Consider the following 23,804-nt stretch of genomic DNA (forward strand, 5'->3'; position numbering starts at 1 on the left):
CAGCGTTCAATGAATATAAACTTGGGACATTAGTCTAAAGGTGCAGGGCTGACTACCGGGCAAGTGATGGGTTTTCAACAGTTTGACTGAACAGTCCAATCCATTAGAGTGAACGAGTACACACTTTGTTGAGAAGGGTAGTGAATCAGACCGCAGCCAACACATTTCACCGCTCATCAACGTGTCACGCTTTTTACTTGCCTCCTTCAGGAACCAATCTGAGCTCAAAAAGATGTTTAAACCCCAGTGGAGTGCCGTCGTCATCGATTAGGGCGTAATTGATGTTTGTCCTGGTGTATTTGTTTTGGTTGCCTACGTCAGGGAAATATTCGTGGATAATAAACGACACTGCTGATGCGAGCAGCCAGCCGCTCTCCTGGGAGATGGCTTCAGTCTCAGGCCCGCAAATGGTGTGGGAACATTGAAGGAGCAGGGCGTCCATTTTCTCATCAGCAGCATCCCTGGGAGGAAACAGCTCATCATAATAGGATGTTAATCAATCCTGAAGGGTAATACTTGTATTAGGTGCTATGAAAGGGGCTAACGATCTGACCGACGCTTTGTTAAAAGGAATCCCACTCCAGACACACACATTGACCAAACACCAACACATAATTGGACTGTTTGCTTTTCTTGGCAAAAAAAAAAAAGCTGTGTTACAAAAAAGCTGTGTTGCCTGTGGTAATGCAGTACTTTGATACAGAGTAGGAGAGGCATATCTGCTCCTGTCTGCTGTAATCAAAAGAGGAACTGTCTGTCTCACTAGTCCTTGGTCATGTCTACACTTGACACTTACATGTGACTTCTGCTATCAGAATACGAAGTTCGCATTGAAAAGACTGGTCTAGACGCACAAAAGTCGCTTTGTGTTCGCATTGAAGACTGGTCTAGACGCACAAAAGTCGCTTTGTTGTCTGATTGTGATCAGTTCTGGGATGCATTGTGTACGGATTTTTCCTCCGCCTGGATGCAATCAGGCTACCAAAAGCGCATAAAGTGGGCAACGTCATCAGCACTCCTCCCACAAATCTCAGAAAATGTGTTTTTGGGCCGAGAGGCACCTTTTCATCATAACGTTGGAGGAAATACATTCTTAGCTTGTGAGGAACATGTTTGCTGGCCTGAAATGCTAGCCGGTAAGCTAATATTTAGAAAAACTAGAGTTATGCTAACCCGTTTGCAATCCCTTTAGCGCTGCTTGCTAGCTTGATACAGAGGTTAGCTGGCTAGTTAGTTACAGTAGTTAGCTGGCTCGTTAGCTACTGCCATAAGTTGTGTTATCATATTTTGCCTGAATATAGTGCGGGAAAAGGGAATCCGGACACGGTAGACACATTTAGATGTAGACGTATGACGCATTCGGAATGCAATGATCAGAACCTATCAGAATACTAAAGCTGAATGAACGGTTTAGTCTAGACTTTGTTCTTTCTTATTTGAAAGTAAAAGTAAACGTCTTCTACACTCACTCCTCCAGCTCTGCACACGTTCCCTCTGAGTCGCCCTTTCTCCTCCCTAACAGCATCTGCAGGGGTGAAATCAGAGTGTTGCGAACAGAACGCCTCGAGGAGTATCATGGAGGAGTGTTCTCTTTCCTGCACCATTAGGCCATATTTTATGGGTGAGATTTATGGGTGAAATCGCAGTCATCTTCCCAGGTTAGTAAATTGTAGATTGTGTGTGATGCCAGCAAACAAGTGTCGAAACAGAGTGCGGGCACTGATTCAAATGACTTGCCAAATGATATTTATAATTGGGAGTAACGTTTATGTCAAAAGCTCTCCTTCCTGCCAAATGTTTACTATACCATAAGAAGATGGCTTATGAACCCGAGAGGATGCATCATGTGTAGTATGTATATTGAAGAAATGGACTCGGACGGACTGTAAGATAGGTTCAGGACTGTTGCTGCTACCATGGCACATCTGTCAGAATGCAAATGAAGTGGAGAAGGAATCCAGGTTTAGGGGTCACACACACACACACACGGGGGGGGGGGGGGGACTTGTAGGTAGGCAGGTCGGATAAATGGGTTAGGAGTTGTGACTTGTAAACCCTTGGAGACTGGAGGTGGATAACAAGGGTGTGGTGGTCTGGAAGAAGGACAAAAGGGAAACATTAGGAACACAACATAAAAAGGTGCAGGCATGACAAAGTAGTGCCAGGTGACTATTACAGGAAATGGGACAAACTAAGGAGGCTGCCAGGACTAAACATAAAAAGGGCATTAGCATTATCAAACTGAGCACATGGACATATAAAAGAGATAACATAGGGCAAAGGCAGCATACGCGCATAGTATCTCCAACAACAATAAAATGGCCGCCCCATGGCATCACCCGGCATGACCCATTACAGGTGCTCAGGTAGAGGCATGCTGCTAATACGAGGGAACAGAGGAGTGAAAAAGGTAGAGGAGGTGATTAAGGGAGTGGGAACAGGTGTGGAGGGAAGGTGCGTGGCCTGGGGTAATTGGAAGCAATTGGAGTCCATGATCCTTCACAACATACTGCATGTAAAGTAATAAAATGATCAATTAGAAAACATCAGTTTGAAATTGGCTGTTGCTTTGACTATGGAGATGTCTCCTAGCTGTGACTAAAGTTTTGTGTAGTGCTAACAGCTGATGAGGTGTGAACAAAAGCATTTTAGAGGAAAATACATTTCATGGCCAAGGATTCTCTTGCCGAATTGTTATAATTATCATAATCTTATAATTGAGGATAAATATCCACTTTAGAGCTTGGGCAATAAAAATACCACTTTCTTCTATTAGCTCTGATTACGTGAAGTGGACATTGAGTGTTGCTCATCGCCCCCGGGTCAGTATTTTAGCCGTGGGAATTTGCTCTGCAATAAATCATAATATCATAAAACCACCTCCAGCGTCATCTGAACAGCATTTATATCCAGGAACGAAGCCAGAACTAGGGCTATGGCTGTGACCGATATGGCACCTGTATAGGTTTGTCCTGTGTGGCTCAGTTGGTAGAGCATGGAGCTTGCAACATCAGGGTTGTGGGTTTGATTCCCACAGGGGACCAGTACGAAAAAATGATGAACATTTATGAACTCACTACTTTAAGTCGCTCTGGATAAGAGCGTCTGCTAAATGACTAAAATGTAAAATAGTGCACTACTTTTGAGAGCCCTATAGTCAAATAGGGAATTGGGTACTATTTCCAACACACCTATGTTTGACGCAGACCAGAGGGACCAACATATCAAGCCAGCAGGTAGATTAAACAAAGTGCAGGCAAACACTATGGGCTATAATCCTCTACCTCAGCAAACACTGGCCCTGGGTTTGGGCATGGCTGTGCATCGTAGCAGGTAGCTAATGTTGTTTTTGAGCCAGATTAGCGTCCCTGATTCCAACGGAACGTGTCCCTGATCTCCGGCTAGCTCATTTTCAGAGGGATAACCCTCCTTCAAACACGAGTTTAACACTGGGATCCTACATCAAAGCTTCACTATGTGGATTATGATGTGTGTGTGTGTGTATGCGTGTATGGATGCATGCGTCTGGGATAATATGTGGGCAAACATAGAAGCCGTTTACAATCTAGAGGAGACAAAGGAAAACGAGCGTCTCTGAGATGGTCTCTCCTCCATAGATTAGAGGGGATTACAACGACGGAGCTAATTCTGATTAGAGAGAAAGCGGGATGACTTCAGTGGGATGAGTACAGCCTGGTTAGAATCGATGAGTCCTCCTCATATCACTTCAAGGCTGGAGAGCCGAAGTGAAGTGGTCACGATGACGCTAATAATATCGCTCTTGGATTTCTCAAGTCGAGTGGCAAAACTTTGAAGTGATAGTTCACTCCGATGTACGCCCTCAAAACGTGGTCAGATGTCGAGTTGAGTCCACATCCCGGACCGTCTGTTGTGTTGGTTCCAGCTATGTTTTCCAATTCCAAATGAGTGGTGAAATATCGCATTTGCCTTAAATCACATGAAGGTTGAGGCATGTAGCTGGTTCTACACACCAGATGTCAGGGTATGTGCACCAATATCGACGTTGGACTGCTTCTGAGGTCTTAAAGAATCACGCAAACTTTGATTTTGGAGTGAACTATCCACTTTAACACGTGGTCACCCTCTCCATGCGGACAAAATTGTGCGGAATGACACATCAGTGCATCAAAGGCACAAAATGCCAGCCACCTCTAGGTGAGATCTATCTAGACTTCCATGAACTGTCATGATTAGACATGAGGCCTCAAACATGAGGCCTGATACCCTTAGCAATTAGTCAGCTGATAAAAGAGAGACAGCAATTTGAGCCTGTCACTTGGTCCTAGCAACATTTATTAGTCAATTTTTCTTGGAAACAATCATTTCAAAGCTATATAGGCAATCCGCATAGGCAGATAAGTCTCTTGGCTGCTGTGTTGGCTAAGGTCCAGCTAATCATCATTGTGTGCGATTTAGGGCTTTGTTATTCCAGTGATGGTCAGCTGTAAATGGTTTAATGAAATGATAATGATGAGGCCACAGATGGCGGGGTTAACTTAATCGAGCGCCATTCAGTCCCTTTATGGTCGTACAGCGTCTGCAGCGTCGCTAACGGCCCTAGGCTAACTGCTGTGACAATGCTGCTTTTATATCAATCAATATATCGCCATCCAGTTTATGACAATGGTGTTAATTCCAATCAGAAATGTGTTAAGTGGAGCGATATGACCTTCAATGACAGCAAGAGACTGAGAATGGATCAATGGTCCTATGGACAGATAACAATGGGAATTTTACAATGATTATGAATCTCTATGCATTGTATATCCACAGAATAATCGAATGTATACTGAACAAAAATAGAATTTACTGAGTTACAGTTCATATAATGAAATCCGTCAATTGAAATAAATTCCTTAGGCCCTGATCATTGGACTGGGCAGGGACACAGCCATTGGTGGGCCTTGGGAGCCAGGCCCAGCCAATCAAAATTAGTTTGTCCCCCCAAAAGGGCTTTATTACAGACAGAAATGCTCCTAAATGTCATCCTCTGTCCAGGTGGCTGGTTTAAGACGATCCCGCAGGTGAAGAAGCAGGATATGGAGGCCCTGGGCTGGTGTGGTTACACGTGGTCGGCGGTTGTGAGGCCGGTTCGACGTACTGCCTAATTCTTTAAAACGATGTTGGAGGCAGCTTATGGTAGTGAAATTAACATTAAATTCTCTGGCAACAGCTCTGGTGGACATTCCTGCAGTCAGCATGCCAATTGCACGCTCCCTCAAAACCTGAGACATATATGGCATTGTGTTGTGGTACAAAACAGCACATTTTAGAGTGGCCTTTTATTGTCCCCAGCACAAGGTGCACCTGTGTAATGATCATGCTGTTTAATAAGCTTCTGTCGCCGACAGAGATGGTTGCCCCGCTTCGCGTTCTTAGGAGACTATGCAGTATTTTGTATTTTGTTATGTATTATTTCTTACATTGTTACCCCAGGAAATCTTAAGTCTTATTACATACAGCCGGGAAGAACTATTGGATATAAGAGCAACGTCAACTTACCAACATTTCGACCAGGAATACGAGCAGATTCTCTCTTCGGATGACACAATGGATCTAATCCCAGTAGCTGACCGAAAACAATGGCGACGCAGAAGGGGCAGATGGAGAGGTCTTCTGGTCAGGCTTCGTAAACGGGCACATCGCTCACCACTCCCGAGAATACTACTCGCCAATGTCCAGTCTCTTGGCAACAAGGTAGACAGAATTCAAGCAGGAGTCGCCTTCCAGAGAGACATCAGAGACTGTAACATTCTCTGTTTCACGGAAACATGGCTCTCTCGGGATATGTTGTCAGAATCGGTCCAGCCACCAGTCTTCTCCATGCATCGCGCTGACATAGATAAACACCTCTCTGGGAAGAGGAAGGGGTGTATGCTTTATGATTAACAACTCATGGTGTGATCATAACACACAGGAACTCAAATCCTTACAATCAAATGCCGGCCATTCTACCTACCAAGAGAATTCTCATCAGTTATAGTCACAGCTGCATACGATAAGACTGCACCCCCCCCCCCCCCCCCTCCTCTCAGTGGCTGGCGTGAGTAAAACATTTAAACATGTTAACCCTCGCAAGGCTGCTGGCCCAGACGGCATCCCTAGCCGCGTCCTCAGAGCATGCACAGACCAGCTGGCTGGTGTGTTTACGGACATATTTAAATCGATCCCTATCCCAGTCTGTTGTCCCCATATTCTTCAAGATGGCTACCATTGTTCCAGTTCACAAGAAGGCATAGATAACTGAACTAAATGACTATTGCCCCGTAGCACTCACTTCTTTCATCATGAAGTGCTTTGAGGGGCTAGTCAAGGATCATATAGACCCACTTCAGTTTGCAAACCGCCCCAACAGGTCCACAAATGACGCAATCGCCATCGTACTGCACACTGCTCTATCCCATCTGGACAAAAATAATACCTATGTAAGAATGCTGTTCATTGACTACAGCTCAGGTAGGTAGGAAACAACATCTCCAGTTCACTGACCTTCAACACTGGGGCCCCACAAGGGTGTGCGCTAAGCCCTCACCTGTACTCCCTGTTCAACCACGACTGTGTGGCCATGCATGCCTCCAACTCAATCATCAAGTTTGCAGTCAACACAACAGTAGTGGGCTTGATCACCAATGACGACGAGACGGCCTACAGGGAGGAGGTGAGGGCACTCGGAGTGTGGTGTCAGGAAAACAACCTCTCACTCAACATAAAAAAAACAAGGAGATGATTGTGGACTTCAGGAAACAGCAGAGGCAGCACCCGCCTATCCACATCGAAGGGGCAGCAGTGGAGAAGGTGGAAAGTTAAGTTCCTGGGCGTACACATCACAGACAAACTGAAATGGTCCACCCACACAGACAGTGTGGTGAAGAAGGCGCAACAGCGCCTCTTCTTCCTCAGAAGGCTGAAGAAATTTGGCTTGTCACCTAAAACCCTGACAAACGTTTGCTGCCTACATTGAGACCCAATCACTGGACACTTTAATAAATGGATCACTAGTCACTTTAAAACAATGCCACTCTAAATCATGCCTCTTTAATAATGTCTACATATCTTACATTACTCCTATCACATGTATATACTGTATTTTATACCATCTACTGCACCTTGCCTATGAGCGATGACCGAGCGGCATCCATATACTTATATGTACATATTCTCAATAACCCCTTTAGATGTGTATATTAGGTAGTTGTTGGGAAATTGTTAGATTACTTGTTAGATATTACTGCACTGTTGGAACTAGAAGCACACGCATTTCGCTACTGTCACGCCCTGGCTTTAGTTATTCTTTGTTTTCTTTATTATTTTAGTTAGTTCAGGGTGTGACATGTATGTGTTTTGTATTGTCTAGGGTTTTTTGTATGTTTATGGGGCGTTGTCATGTCTAGGTGTTTGTATGTCTATGGTTGCCTAGATTGGTTCTCAATTAGAGGCAGCTGTTTATCATTGTATCTGATTGGGAACCCTATTTAGGCAGCCATATTCATTAGGTAGTTTGTGGGTGATTGTCTGTGTGTAAGTTGCCTGTGGCTGCACTTGTCATTATATAGCTTCACGGTCGTTTGTTGTTTTTGTAAGTCTGTTTAAGTATTCTTCGTTTCGTTATAATGAATAGAAAAATGTATTTACATCACGCTGCGCCTTGGTCCTCCTCTCTTCAACCATACAACGAACGTGACAGCTACACTCACATTAACATCTGCTAACCATATGTATGTGACTAATAAACATTTTATTTGATATGCCACACTTGTCAGGTGGAAGGATTATCTTGGCAAAGGAGAAATGTTCACTTACAGGGATGTAAACAAATTTGTGCACACATTTTTTGAGAAATATGCTATGTGTGTGTATGGAACATTTCTGGGATCTTTTATTTCAGCTTATGAAACACGAGACGAACACTTCACATGTTGCGTTGATATTTTTGTTCAGTATAATATTGAATGAAGTCTCAGGTCAACTGTAAGTGACAGGGATAGACATGATTATGATACTAATTCCTATAATCGAAAGATGGATGTAAACGTAAGTTCAATAGCAAGTGACATGGATAGAAAGTTTTAAGGCTGCCCCGTTTGCCAGTTGGCCTCTCCTGTCTAATTGTCTTCACTGGGCTTTCACTGTTCGGGTTAACACCAACTCTTAGTGGGACGTGTCCCCTTCTCCTCTGTCAGGAGAGACCAATATCATAAATATCTCTTTTACACCCATTCAGAGATTCAGCCCCCCCCCCTTGATGGAATGTTGAGTAGACGGCATTTTAGATGAAATAAGAAAATAAAACTTCACTAGGTCTTGGAAACAGATCAAAACAAAGAGCCCAATATTAACCTATGGACATTTGGCAGTGACATCAAAAGAGAAACATCAAGAGAGGGTTTATGGTCCAAACAACCTCACAAAGCCTTTACAACTTCTGACAAAGATTGCATAATGCAGAAGTACATCGACCCATACTACCATTTTACCACCCCACTTAATAACAAGGGAAAGATAATCATTCTGTACTGTATAACAGCAGGACTGTGGCATTTCTATCTGACATGACAGAAATAACACAAGTCCTATACTTTTAATGAGATTATGTCCATTCAAGCATGGCCATCAAGTGACAGTCAAATGAGAGGGAGCTCAGGCTAAAACACACTATTCCCTCTTCTACTCAACCCCCCTCTATGTCTGATCTGATTGCAGGTGCCTGTCCGCAGTCTCCGTGTGATCTCTGTCTTTATGCACTGTGGTACAGGCGCTGGGCTGCCATTACGATAAGGAGCGGTGAAGCGGCAGGATGGCTCGTAAAGAGGCTTCATGACCGCCGCAATCAGAGGTTAAGGTGTCCTCAAAGTTTAGGGGCTTAGAGACGGAGGGGCCTAAAGTTAGGGCCGATTGTCCCTTGGGGTCTTACGTGGTCGGCAAACGCATTAGTGATCCATACAAGCCCGAGAGGCCTAGTCCATTAGACCTGTGTCGCTAATGTATTTGTGTCCTAGCTGGAGTTAACAAATGCCAAATCTGTCATTTCTCAGTGAAGGGTGTGTGCGTGCATGCCCAAAATGTACAGTATGTGCTTCTACATACAGTATGTGTCTCTGTGTTTGCATGCATGTGTGCGCACACACACACACACACACACGTCTCCACAACCACGGTCCCTACTCTCTAGGGAATAAGATATGGGCCATGGCGTCAGTAGATTTACATTATTAAATTGGGTTTACTTCAGAGATTATTATCCTCTCAATGAAGGTATACAGTGCTTTCAGAAAGTATTCACACACTTTGACTTATTCCACATTTTGTTGTGTTACAGCCTGAATTGAAAATTGATTCAATTGAGATGTGTCACTGCCCTACACACAACACCCCATAATGTCAAAGCGGAGTTATGTTTTTTTATTTAAAAAAGTGTTCAACCCCTTTGTTATGGCAAGCATAAATAAGTTATGTAGTAAAAATGTGCTTAACAAGTCACATTATAAACTGCATTGACTCACTCTGTGTGCAATAATAGTGTTTAACATGATTTTTGAATGACTACTTAATCTTTGTACCCCACACATGCAATTATCTGTAATGTCCCTCAGTCGAGCTGTGAATTTCAAACAGATTCAACCACAAAGACCAGGGAGGTTGTCCAATGCCTTGCAAAGAAGAGTGCCTATTGGTAGATGGTAGCATGGTGGAGTTACTAATTACACTTTGGTGTCTCAATACTCGATAATGGTGTCTCAATACACCTGGTCACTACAAAGACACAGGCGTCCTTCCTAACTTGGTTGCCGGAGAGGAAGGAAACTGCTAGGGAGTGTTTTAAGGGAAAAATAAAGGAATCTTAGAGGAATCTCTGGCTCAGTCTGTTTTCCAAAAATTCACAGTGAGACAAATTCACAGTGTCACAGCAGGACAATAACCTAAAACACTAGGCCAAATATACACTGGAGTTGCTAACCAAGACCAATCACCTGAGTGGCCTAGTTACTGTTTTGACTTAAATCGTGTTGAAAATCTATGGCAAGACTTGAAAATGGCTATCTAGCAATGATCAACAACCAACCTGACAGAGCTTGAAGATTATATTTTTTTAACAATAATGTGCAAACGTACAATCCAGGTGTGCAAAGCTCTTACAGACTCACACAGAAAGACTCACAGCTGTACTCACTGTCAAAGTTGATTCTAACATTTGTTGACTCAGGGGTGTGAATACTTATCATTCATTTCCAATAAATTTGCGAACATTTATAAAAACATGTTTTCAGTGGGTCATTATGGGGCATGGTGTGTAGATGGGTAAAAATATATATTCTGAATTCAGACTGTAACACAAAATGTGGAATAAGTCAAGGGGTATGAATCCTTTGAAGGCACTGTATACGAATGGACAAAGCCATCGATCATGTGATACCATTCATTCATATGTGAAGATTCAATAGCCCATTGAAGACAAATTAAGTCGGTTAAAGGTGAACTGCACTCACCTATTATGAATGTGTTTCTTCCTCATTAAGAAATGAGGTGGCCATTACTGAAGCCCAAATCCGAGTTGTCTTTAGGGTGTAGTTTAATGTGGGTGTTTATTGTCTTTGCCATTCAATCACAACAAACAAACAAGGGCAGTAGTAACATAGTATCATAGTGTAACATAGTGACAGCGAGGTAAGCTAAGCTAGCTTTGCTATGGAGAGAAGTTTAAGTTGAGGACGTGTTCCCCCCTGACTGACTGCTAATTCAGTTATATACAGTATGTAGGCTAAAGCCGTCGCAGACCTTGTGCTTAGCCAACCTGACAGCAGCTAGCTAGCTAGCTAGCTAGCTAGCATAGCTTGAGGACAGCTGAAGCTGGCTAGCCTATCTAGCTAGCTGATATTTCTGTCAAATCACAGGTATACCAAGATGGCAAAAAGTACAAGTGTCTGGAATGTGTTTCATGAGACACTCGTTATACAACACCTTACTATGAAAGTAACTTGCAACTTGAAGTTATATTACGTAATGTAAAGACATGTTACTGTGGAAATTATATCAACAACTGCGAGTTGACTGCCCAGTCAGCACAGCTTTCAACATAACTGGCTAGTTTTGTCTCGTCTTGAACTAATATCACTAAAGGTGTATGCTTTATGTGGACATTGCACAAACATGGCTAGCTTGAATGTAACTACATTTATCAACAACAACAACAAAAAATTGATGGGTGTGTTTGTGTTACAAAGACAGCCTATTTACAGCAGAAAATGTCTCATATTGATTTGCTTATAAAGGCAGTATGCCTACACTTTACCTAACAACTTTACCGTGCTTCTACACCTGCATTACTAGCTGTTTGGGGTTTTAGGCTGGGTTTCTGTACAGCACTTCGAGATATTAGCTGATGTACGAAGGGCTATATAAAATAAACTTGATTGATTGATTGATAAATGAAAATAAGTTGTGTGTAGAGTACAACCACAGATAGAACAAGGAGCATACAAATATGTGGTAGAGCTTCAGCTGTTCCAGAACTAGCATGGCATTCTATTCTATGTCTATGGTCTATTCTAAGGATTTGTCTGTCTAACCACACACTTACACGCACTGCTCTCCGGGTGAGGTTCTGTCTTGAAGTCTCCAGCGGGTGAAGAAGTCCCTTTCATCTATGCGATGTATTACAGGTTACGGACAGGTGCAGTCAGGTGGCAGGAGAGGTGAAGTGCACGAGACTACATTCTTGATATGACATAGTTTGCCACAATGCATGGGTCCAGCAGGCAGAGTTCAATAAATACAGGCACATGTGAGATGCAGGAAGATGGCACTCTTCTCATACCCCCCTGTATCTACTGACCTAGCTTCCTCCAGGAGGAAGCTTTGAGTCGGTCAGTAGATACAGAGTAATATGAGAAGAGTCCAATTGCTGAACTTCTGTTGATATTCTAAACAAAGTGTTCTGATAACTTTCAAGTTCAAGTGTAGAATAAACCATCCTTCACATAATACTGTAGAAGCAGTGTCCTGCTAATATAACAATGTGCAAAATGTACACTTGTCTTTCATCTTCTATTGTCATTCACAGCCGATACAGATACTGTACCTATCAGCATTTTGTCTGGTGGTACATGTTAGTCATCGTCCCTTTGTATAGTGTCCCGTATAAGACAGTTCCACCCCACCCCATTATAGTCAATAATTACAAAATAGGATGAAAAGTAATAGATGTGTCTTGTATAATTGTAATGCTGAGTGCAAGGGCTCTCCCAGTTCAGACATCTGTATCAATCTTTTTTTTTTGTCAGGGGAACCATGACAAACCATCTCTCTTGTCCTCCATCGGTAGCAAAGCAAGGTAAAGTTGATGCACACAGCACTACGTTATCAATGATTGTTAGGCAAATTCCAAGACAGACAAGTGATTTTATTGTGATGTATAACCAGATCAAATGTGCCCAACCTGAAGTGGGACTGGTGCCTGGCCCCGTACTGCCTCAGCCTTCTGCTCCTGATATGGTAAGGGGGTTCCCACGACACTACTGAACAACAAATTCACCAGGTTTTGTAAGTAGGCTGTGAATTAAATATCATTAGTCAATAGACATAAATCGAGAAAAACACATTTTCTCTAGTTTGGAAGTAATAATATTAATAGAGTGACTGTAAGCACAGAATAGATTCAGGCCAGTGACGCTGATGCCGTTACTATGCAACCAGCTGTGGCAGGTACCATCCTTCATTTATCTTTGCGCTAGAAAATACACAATAGACTTTCCTGAGAACAGGCATGTTGTTTTAGCACTGGTAGAAAACGAAGCCCCTGAATGCTGGCTAGCTGGTTCTAACCTAGCCCTTGATCATGACTCCCAGTTCAATTACAGTAAAGGCAGAATGCCGACAGGGTCTGAGTTATCGAGAACAAGTGCTAACCCAGATAACATGCCTGTTCTCGTAAAAATAGCTAGCTACCTAACATGCAAACCCGGGTTAGTTATCAATATCTTTGTCCGAATTGAAATTAATTGGCTAGATAGATAGCTAGCAGGGATCTTCTTAGCTAGCCCGTTTGAGTTGGAACATTATCGATAGCAAGCTGGCTAACATTACATCCTATCAAACCGTATCGTCAGGTGCAACGTTAGCTATGCAAATCTTCCTCTCTGACATTACATCACATTACACATTTGGGAGAGGCTATGTATTTAGCTAGATCACAGTATCATAGCTATCTAGCTAGCTACTCACCACACACAGCCATCGTGTCGTACGTTTGTTGTATGTCATACATTCCATTGTTGAACGTGATAGAAGTTTGCAGTAACTTTATAGAAGCTATTTTTCACTATGCTGAGCAAGTGTCCATGCTTTGCAGACTTGACAACATGTTCACAACACATGGCAGCTGGGGCGGACCACACCTGCTTGTCTCTTTGCAAATTGGACATCATTAGCAAAAGTGGGCATGTATATGTAAATAATCCATACCCAACCCATACTCCTCATGACGCACTCACTTCCAAATCTCGTTTTGGACAAGACTGACTTTATGACAAAAAATTATGTTATTTACATTTTGTAGTCAATTTGGACACTATAACTAATGTTTCTGACTCATATCGATGTTGCATAGGCCATTTATAACCAGTGAAGTTTGTTATAGGAGGCAGTTCCCCTTTTTTAAGATGGCGTCTCATGGAGACATAACATGCACAATTTGAGCTACTCCAGGAAGTGACGTTTCAGGCTAGCTCAGTGCTGCCCCCTTATTGCGTAACTGAAGTTGAAGGCCGACAGGGGCACTGCAGGCTGCCATTAGTTACAAAATTATTCTTAGAACATCTTTTGTGTGTGATTTTAAAATAAACGGTTCAATGACATACATCTGGTATATTAGAAGCAGTTTTTGGTGCCATGATTGTCTTTGATTTTGTATTTGATTTACACAACGATTTATCATGAAGATCGGCATTTTTCCATTCACTATAATGGGGGATCCTGTTTTCTGCAAACAATGCCTGCAGTACCACGGTCGCCCTTGAATTTCCGTGGCGTCAATGAGAAGGGGCAGAGGGCAAATCAAGCTCCATACCGCATCGCCGTGAGTCTCTCAACTTTTGGAACAATGCAGAGGGCTCTGTATAGCTCCGCATTGACATGATTGGCTGACGGTAGGTGGGGGCGTGAGGTCCTGCATAAACACAAGCTCACTTCCTTGACTACTTCCTTCACAGCTGCTTTAGAGTATTGAGATGCCTCTTCTATGAGAGAAAATCAAAGCCAGGTGGCCACCTATGAATGTCAGTTCCTCTGTGTTACTTTGTGTAACAGTCGGCCCACCACGCGTCAATGACTCCCATCCGACAGGCATAGTATTGTCTGTCGTTGTGTTATTGTGGTTGCATGTTGCAGTTGAAGTGAAAGAGAAAGCCACAAGGTCTGATGGGGTTTCACATGGCGTTTCATTGGCCTTGTGGTGGATACAGGCAGGAGAAAAGTCCCCAATAGTCTTCATTCTTAATGACTCACACATGATGACAATGTTATATTTTTCGATGTTCGATGTCATGGTGTAGCTACATTTTAGATGCACAGGAGAGTTCAACCTTACTGTGACTGGTATGTAGAAGTTCCAACCATGCATGAAATTATAACATTTGAATTTATGCCCGGGGGAAAGTTTATAAGGCTGTGCGAAACCTTGACACATGCAACAGAAATGTTCCATCAAGCCATTGAAGTAACGACCTATTCATGAGAAATAGGGGAAAGTCCCAAGTGTCCCCTCATTCTGTCATTTGAATACAGTACAACCCATTTCCTAAAAAAATTGCTTTCTTCTTTGAAAGGTTGTTTTCAGACTTCTGTTTGAGTTTTTAGATGTTTGAAATCAACTCTTTCGTGATAAAAAAAAGGTCTAAAAACAATCCTGAGTACAGTAACCTGGTGAGGAACTACTTTGGAAAGGGGCATACAGGACAAAACGCATATCAAGGACAAATGGTGAGAGGTACAACCAACTCTTTATTGGCCTACCACTCACTCCATCACTTCTCCATGAACAACAACAAAAAGTCCACTTTCTTTTCTTGTGTCTTTCCAGTCTTGAGGGGGTAGGAAATGTGGTGGGAGTTGGTCAACATTTCATCTCATTTCGAAGATGCCTCAGTGCCCCTGAAGTGGACAAAGCACTGAGAAAAGCTCCATGGAGAGATGGAGAGATGGAATGGAGAGGGAGAACAGTTACTCGCTTGCCCTTTAGTTAATGGACCAGGCCTAAAAGCTCCTTCTCCTTTCAGCCGCTCAGAGGCAGCCAGAGTACAGAGGTCAGGCAGCTCTGCAGGTCCCATGTAACAGCTCTCTGGCTGTGTAAGCTAACCATCCTATTTTATTCTTGCTTTATCCAGTCCTAAGAGAGAGAGAGAGAGAGGGGACAGACATTAGAAGACACTTAAGAAATTCAGCCAGAAAGAATGACCAAAAGCTCATTCATTGACCTGTCACTGCTCAGAGGAGCTGAGTTGGTCTGGTTTAAGAACAAAACTGTAGTTACACAGAGTTTGGAAAACTGTCCTCCAAACTATTGGTGCCAACTTGGCGCCCATCAGAATTCTACATCTCAAACCAAGTTAGCTGAACTCTGCAGAAGATTTGTAGCTTTGGCTTTAGTCGTAATAGTCAGGGCATAAGGAGTTGGATAACGATTGGTACTTTGGAGTGTACTTTTGACTTTGACCCCCAGCACTCTGGATCATGATATATGGGAGAGGTGTGATTCATACAGTAAGCTGACCTAGTACAAGCTTAAAACAGCCAGACAGGGATATGTCCAAAATGCCAAAAGGGGAGAAGGATGAGGCGGAAGGGCATAAAGTATGCGCTTGGTACCGATAGGCCGCTGTCGCCTCTGGTCTAGGATTACCACGGAAATGCGATCCTAAATCCACCTGATCTAATCACCATGACGACGACCCAGAGTGCAGGAACTCAACCCACAGCCGCTCTCCCAGTGTGGAATTAGTGTCAACTTTCGAAAATGTTAACTTAACGACTTTATGAACTACCACAAAGTCGCGTGAGTCACCCACATTAGAGCTGGATCATTTTAGACACCATTACGGGGACAAAAAGTCTGCGTTTTGGGGGTAATCTGGCCCAACAGCCATTAAGTATCGGATGAGTGTCGACAAGCTGTGAAAATAAACTGTAGCGCAGTGTGTCGTGCCAGGGCGAGAGACAGAGATAGAAAGAGTCACCACATTCTGTCATTTGCAGGGAAACGGTTGGCTGAAAGTGTGAAATGCAGTGTGGCGTCGTTGGCAAAGGTTCCCCGTTGTCGGTGGCAACAACACTTATTTTTAGACTTCCTGTTTTATTCAAAGTTGCTCTTCGCACATTGCTTGTTTCCCATCACGTAAGGTTGCCATGCTGGTGGCAGACCAAACAATGGAGCATTAAAATGAAGATGCACTGAGAAATATGCACACTTATCAGTGCAGAGGCATCCAGGCAGCACATTGCTTTATCAACACAGCCTAGTGTGGGGTACAGCACAAAAGGTCAGAGCACGGCAGAAAATGTCTTCGTCTCACGCTACCACCATGTTCAATCTCAAATGTAAGTGTGGTAGTGGGCTGGTGATGAAGCAGACAGAGGCTCTCTGTTCTGTAGCGGTGTATTGTATTGTTTTAGTGGAGATGTAGCCTTCAAGGTATTAAAGCCTGCAGCGTGTTCTATCTCTTCGTTGTTGGCAGCTACTGCAGTGCTGATGTGGGAGGAGAACTGATGCCCCTAGAGCGGAGACAGTAAGCCTGAACACACACACACACTTGCACACACACACTTGCACACACACACACACACACACACACACACACACACACACACACACACACACACACACACACACACACACACACACATACACCACTTCCACACAGCAAACCACATAGGTCCAACAGAGAGGTCAGCCCTGTGGGTCAGACATCAGTGAGACCCTGCCAGGCTCCTCTCTCTTTGCCGTTGTCTCCCACACTGGGGGGGGGGGGGGGGGGGGGTTCCACTAGAGATCATCCACCACTGAGGGGTCAAGGTATAGTCAGAAGTCAGAATTCTACATGCATATTGAGTTGCCTCACACCCACAACACTCAAGGAACAGTTTGGGGGACCTGACCTGTTTCCTCAGAGTAGAACTGTTACAGCTTAAATACAAGCTCAGAGCAGAGGAGAAAGGCTTGTCGAGTACAGTGGTTAGTGATTTACTCAGTTTACAGAGTGCAAAACGCCCATGGACAGGCTGAAGGGCACTTTTGGAGTGATGAGCGTAGGTGTGTGTCACGCTAACGGAGAGGGTGGTTGTTGTTTTTTTTAACTCAGGAAACAAAGTGGCATGAACACTCACTAATGAAATCGTATCTGTCTAGCAGTGCGATTAAAGATGATTCAAGCTAAAAGGGTTCAAATGTCTTTTTGAACTTTGCGAACTCTTCGAAACCCTTTTTATGACATACACTCTCAGAGATCCTGTTACTGCAGGATCATTTGTAGAACATCTGTGTTTTCCCCCCTGGTTCTACAACACGAATAGATTGTATGAGTTACTTGAATATGCTGGCGGTAAAGATTCAGTCTAAACACCGTCGTACACTGTTATTACCAAGCATACAGAAACATTCTATCCATTTGACCATGTCGAGCGAAAGCACTTCCTTCTTATGAGTGAGCCATCCATGTGAGTGGGAGCGATGTCTGCAACAACACTCTCACCCCTTGATGTTGGCTCCCAATCAGAGCAACAGCTCCCATTTACAACTTCATCTGACAGTTTCCCTTGACCGAGCATTAACTTATCACACTCTCTGTTAAACACACGTTCTCTCACTCTCTTTCAGAACAGCAGCAAGAGGTAGTTATGAGACACACCCTTCTGGGAGATAAGTACAGCAGCCACACAAAGCCTCCTTACTTAATCATTAACGATCGACTCCTTGCTAAGTAAAGATACCTACAAGGAAATGGGAGGACTAATTTGAGCAGGAGCTCAGAAGGTATCAGACACAGTTACTCAAAGAAGCAAGGGACAAGCATGTCTTCATATTGGGGTGAGTCAAGTTTGCTACTGTATCTGTCAGACCTATGTCACCAGCAATATAACTTATCTAGCTGTACTTTTAATGGTCCAGTGCAGTCAAAAACGTGATTGTCCTGTGTTTTATATAGACTGAGTGTACAAAACACCTGCTCTTTCCATGACAAACTGACGAGGTGAATCCAGGTGAAAGCTATGATCCCTTGCTGATGTCACTTGTTAAATCCACTTCAATGTGTAGATGAAGGGGAGGAGACAGGTTAAATAAGGATTTTTAAGCTTTGAGACAGTAAGACATGGATTGTGTATGTGTGCCATTCAGAGGGTGAATGGCCAAGGCAAAATATTTAAGTGCCTTTGAACAGGGTATGGTAGTAGGTGGCAGGCACAGCGGTTTGTGTCAAGAACTGCAACGATGCTGGGTTTTTCACGCTCAACAGTTTCACGGTCTACCACCCAAAGGACATCCAGCCAACTTGTCAAAACTATGGAGTGGGATGGAGTTTTGGCCTTTCCATGGTGACATCACCATGTGGTAAATTAGTTAATAGACCAATAAGAAAGAACGTTCCAAATCTCTCTGCCAATAACAGCTAATTTTCAGTTTTCCTCTCAGACCACTCCCAGGCAGTCCTAGCAAACTTCTTGCTTGAGGAATTGCTCTTTGCTAAGAAGCTATTTTTGTTTATTTCTGACAATTTTAATTGAAAACTATCACAGTAAAGTACTTGACCCTTGTGTGGTGTTCATGTTTTTGTTATTCACCCAATGTTCACGGGTCTGATGAACCCACAACATTATTGGGTTTTTAAAACAATACAGCCATAACAATTTACATAAAAATACTTTGATGTTTACTTATATCAATTACAAGCAATATAGACAGCATACATGGCTAATATTTGCCATTTACCTCTGCTAGATCACGTTTATCATTAAAAGCGCTATTTGTTTTTTTTAAATGAAAATAATCAAGAGATGGGGGGGGGGGGTGAATCATGTTTATCTTAAACAAATATAAATTAAACAAAGTTTATCACTATGTTTATTTCTTTGAATGGAACAAATTGGAAGGACACATTTTACATACAGTATTTAATGGAAATTAGAAATGAGCCCCATTGAACACAGTTTTACTTTGTGTGTTGCAAATGTATTTCTTGCACTTGATGCATGTGTACTGTGTCTTCCTGTCCTTCTTGGGTCCACACACATCGCAGCACTTCTTCTTGTTGCTACCGGCTGACATCTAGAATGATAAAAACTTAGTTCAGGAATTTCACTAACATCTCACTCACTCACATATATAGTTACAGCAGGCCAAGGTAGGAGAGTCAGACACACACACATGCAACATCATCACTCACACTTACTTCTGGTATTGGAGGTGTTGGTTCTGTGGGTCGGGTGGATTGGGGCACCAGCATCCTCACGATGGCTGCAGAAGCTGGGGTCCTTGGGATATGTTGTATCCTCTGCATTTGAGGTCTTACCAATGCCTTGCCCAGCTCCTCGAGAAAGAGCCATCTCTGCAACTTCCCTTGTATGCCAAGATGTTGAAGAATATTACAAGTGTCCAGCGTAGGGTTCTTCTTTTGCAGCTGTGGCCGCAGATTCTCCCTTCCCTATTCAGCGTACTCATGAGTACCACATTTTTGCCTTTCTTTGTCACATAGGACACTAGGGACGTGTCGGCCGTGAACACAAACTTAGAGGAATTAGAGGAAGTGTGCATGTAAATGAGTTAAGTTCATCTCCTTCCATCTCTCTCCAAAAACACACCTTCCCTCCAAATTAGTGCAGTCCAGAATGATTTTCTGGATGGTGTCTGGGATGAACAGTTCAAAAGAAGACTGTCCTGCACATGAGTAACCGCCATCCCCGTCGGCCCTGGTTGCATCCATTTGCAACCATGCGGGGTGGCTCATTCCTTGGGCAAGAAGAGCATCCAATTTCATATTTCATCCATATTTCTCCTCCTGCAGGCTGCTGATGAGCTGGCTTCTGACGGGTTGGTCCTGGGGCTGGCTGAGGGTTAATCTCATCCTCTTCTTCCAACTCACTGTCAGATTCCGAATTGAATTCATCTTCCAAAGTGGAAGACAGTCCTTCCACACTAGCTTCTCTCTCTGCAAAAAAAATATTTCTAAGGCCCTCTGCCATACTGATTGATTGTGGTAAGGAGCCTCACATGCAAATGCATTTATTTGCTGTGTCCCTTCCCCACTTTGCACCTGGCTGGGGTAGATTGTGGGAAAATAGAGCATTTTTACAATGTAACAAAATGTACTGTAATAGCACTGTGCAGGTTCCCACAAGACATTGTAGTTGCCCACGCTACAAAGGGTAAAGAGTGGGAGACAGGCAGACAGGCAGGGAGACAGACAGGTTATTGGTGCTATGTTGAAACAGCAGGCCCAGGGAGGAGGAAGATTGTAATAGCAGTGAAGACATCAAAGCTATGAAATAACACATAATCATGTCGTAGCCAAAAGTGTTAAACAAATCAAAACAGATTTTATATTTGACATTCTTCAAAGTAGCCACCCTTTGCTTTGATGACAGCTTAGTAAACATTGAAAATGGGTTCCACAGACCCGAGCGATACTGAGATAAACATGGCTGCATTGGATCTTAAAGGAAAAACTATTGGTCTGGGAAGCAAAATATTACACAGTGCACTCCGCTTATAAGAACAAATTAAGACTCCGTAGGACAGAAACATTCTGATACAATGTAAAAATATTGGATCTTAATTTGAACCAGTTTGCTACAGCAGGGAAATGATCAAATACACAAAGTTTTACATTTCTTGCAATGCAGAAAAGTTCTCCTGCAACAGGATCATACATCTGTACGTCTCTTGTAAGGATCAATCAGTTAAATGAATACGTGCACTGTGTTTTCAACAGGTGAAGGTGAATATCAGGTAGACTGGGTGAGAGTGACACGCTAGTGTAACATGACCAATGTGTAACTTGTGTGCGTCTATAGGAGATCAAGTCAGGAGACACAAGATGAACCTGTTCACCCAGCAAACTGTGATGCTTTGGCTCTGTGCTGCTCGCACACTCACAACGGCAGGTAAGTAAATCAAGTTGAAACTTGACTTTTAAAGGTACTCTTAATTTGTGTAACACAGTGTTTCCCAACCCTGGTCCTCGATTACCCCCAACAGTACACATTCTCATTGTAGCTCTGGATGAGCACAACCAGTCAATCAACAAGTTTTCTTTACAAGCTGAAGTTTGTGACTTGCAGTACTAATACACAGCCGGCCATAACTACACAGTTTCTGAAATGATATACTTTAGATGATTTGTGTTTCATGTGGATGGGTCTTTGGTACTTGCCAATACAATAATGTAGCTTGGGCCCCCACACTAGTAGGCTCATAACACAAAATGGAACGGTTCGAGTCAGGAACGAGCATTAGTTGAGCACAGTCAGTCCAAGAGAGCTAAGTGAAGAAACCAACTCCAATATCTCCTTATTCCACAGAGCTGGTGAAGCTAAGCACTGTTGACTCTGTCGTTGTGCCATGTCACCAGAGTGTCACCCTCCGATGTGACATCTCCACCTTCCAGGAGGGGCTGTCGATCAATCATCTGGCCTGGGTCCGCCAGGACGGGAAGCACCTGTGTGATGTTAACGCGACTGGAGTGACCGGGACCCACCCAGGGAGCACACCTAGTGCCATGGAGTGTCGTTATACCCCACAGACACAGCTGACCCTGACTCTGCTGCAGGTACAGCCACTGGAGCAGGGAAAGTACTTGTGCAAGCTGCGCTCCAATCATGGAGTAAAGGAGGCCACTACAACGGTGAAGCTGCAAGGCGAGTGTCCTAGCCCATTCTCACTCATGTAATACTGTCATAACCTAGACATCTGTCATGCATGTAGTCCAAAGCCATTGACCAGAGGCTGGTGGGAGGAGCTATAGGAGGACTGGCTCATTGTAATGGCTGGAATGGGATAAATGGAACGGTAGTCATGTTCGATTCTGTTCCATTCATTCCATTCCAGCCGTTACATTACAATGAGTTAGTACTCCTATAGTGGACATAGCTAATGGACATTGTCTAACCACCAGGAAGTACAAGGGACTTTACCGTGCCTCCACTGAGCAAAATGTATGACTAATGGTGTCAGGGGGCTTACGGAACCGCATTGCACCATTTCTCAAGAACTCTCCAACCTCAGCCATATTCTTTGTGTTTTAAAAAAAAGGTTCTCTGTTTCCATTCAGAGTGCTACAGGGAGGCCCAGCCCAGCATCAGTGATGAGGGCCCAACCTGCACCTTCACTGGGGTCTACCCTGATGGAGAGGTGCACTGGTTCCAGGGACCCAACAACGTGACTGGGGACTCTACAATCAACACTAAACAAGTGGAAGAGGGAGCGTCATTGACTATAACTAGTTCCCTGAAAAGAAAGACAGTCTCTGGGGAAGGGGCTTACAACTGCTCCCTGTGGATCCCCAGTACCGGAGCCTACCTGACCAGCAGCTTAGTGGTACCAGAGCATGGTGAAGCCAGGGCTGCGCAGCCCAATGCCAGTGGGGCAGGGGCCATTGGTCCTTTGTGGAAACCTTTTCTAGTCCTCCTGAGTACTCTCTTCCTGGTGTGACATCCTGAAAACAAACATTAACAAATTGACAAGCAAGTGCCAGGATCATTTAATAAGAATATGGAAGAGCCATTGTGTGAGGTTCCTTTCACGGTCCAAAGGTTTCCTTAGCTGCGTAGAAGAAGGAAATGATGGACAGATGAGAGAGGCTGATAACCTGGTGCAAATCCACCTATTGTAACTGGGTTGATTTTACCCTTGTTGGTCTGCCAGTGCCGGATGTAAATGATTGATAATTAAAAACTGCAAACGGTAGTAGAAACAATAACAAAGCTTACTTCCTGCCTGTTTTGGTAAGAAGCTGAGGGATGGGGCTGGAGAAATGTAACCGCTCTCAAATTCATAGACAGCGCTTTGGATGCATGGACTGACCATCCATTGATATCAAAATAATAGTTTTGACAATGTTTTGAGGCTGTACAGTGTTTCATTAAATTGGAGTTGAACAAGCTTGATGGGGTAAGAGAGTTGCACTAAGCTCATGAGGCATTTATAAGTTATATTCTTCAAGAGTGAATGTGTACATAAAAAAAATAAATGATGTAACAACTACTGATTGTCCCTTTAAAGGCGTGACCTTTTGTAGAAAAAGCCTTCCTGTTTGCGTTAATCAGAGAGATCCCCTTACTGGTGGGCGTCCTATGGGCGGACAGGAGCAGGGGGGTTACTGGGTTGATTTGATTTTTTTAAGTACGATGGTAAATGTAGTGTTTGCTGGCGCCCATAGTCCACCTAGACACACCCTCCGTGAGTGTTGTAACACCCACGTTTGATTGAATGTGAATTGTGTGAGAAACTCATTGTTAGTAATGACGTTTGTTTGTGAGGTGATATTCCTGCTTAGGATGGATGTAAATAAATGGCTGCGTCCTGATTATTGTCTGAGTCCCATGCTCCACTCCTTGATACAAAGAACCTGTTTATTTTAGAGTTAGTCCTGAGGACCTCCTCTCGCCAAAAAAAATAAAAGTGACGCAGGACTGCTACAGGAATTGAACATTGGTGTAAACTCTCCCGCACTGCATTTGGCGTAGTCTGGTAACCCTAGTTGGGAGGTGTTACATCTCGGGCGGATAGTCTGCAGCGATGGACT

General features: G+C 43.5%; 1 protein-coding gene across 10 annotated transcripts; it reads left to right on the forward strand.

Annotated features, from left to right (window-relative positions):
* Window positions 1-939: 939 nt before the first annotated feature.
* On the forward strand, window positions 940-23,585 carry LOC129839363 (programmed cell death 1 ligand 1-like). Of its 10 annotated transcripts, none has more exons than XM_055906758.1 (8): window positions 952-1,136; window positions 1,523-1,658; window positions 12,300-12,349; window positions 12,439-12,510; window positions 17,885-18,094; window positions 21,076-21,165; window positions 21,583-21,918; window positions 22,332-23,585. In XM_055906758.1, the coding sequence occupies exons 5-8, from the start codon at window positions 18,079-18,081 to the stop codon at window positions 22,709-22,711; spliced, it is 822 nt and encodes a 273-aa protein (XP_055762733.1). In that variant the 5' UTR covers window positions 952-1,136; window positions 1,523-1,658; window positions 12,300-12,349; window positions 12,439-12,510; window positions 17,885-18,078; the 3' UTR covers window positions 22,712-23,585. The 10 variants fall into 10 exon arrangements, with proteins under 10 accessions (XP_055762732.1, XP_055762730.1, XP_055762740.1 ...); XM_055906759.1 differs by having other exon boundaries at window positions 17,890-18,094; XM_055906765.1 differs by lacking the exon at window positions 17,885-18,094 and having other exon boundaries at window positions 945-1,136.
* The last annotated feature ends 219 nt before the right edge of the window (window positions 23,586-23,804 follow it).

This window comes from Salvelinus fontinalis, chromosome 40 (assembly GCF_029448725.1).
Source record: "Salvelinus fontinalis isolate EN_2023a chromosome 40, ASM2944872v1, whole genome shotgun sequence".
NCBI lineage: Eukaryota > Metazoa > Chordata > Actinopteri > Salmoniformes > Salmonidae > Salvelinus > Salvelinus fontinalis.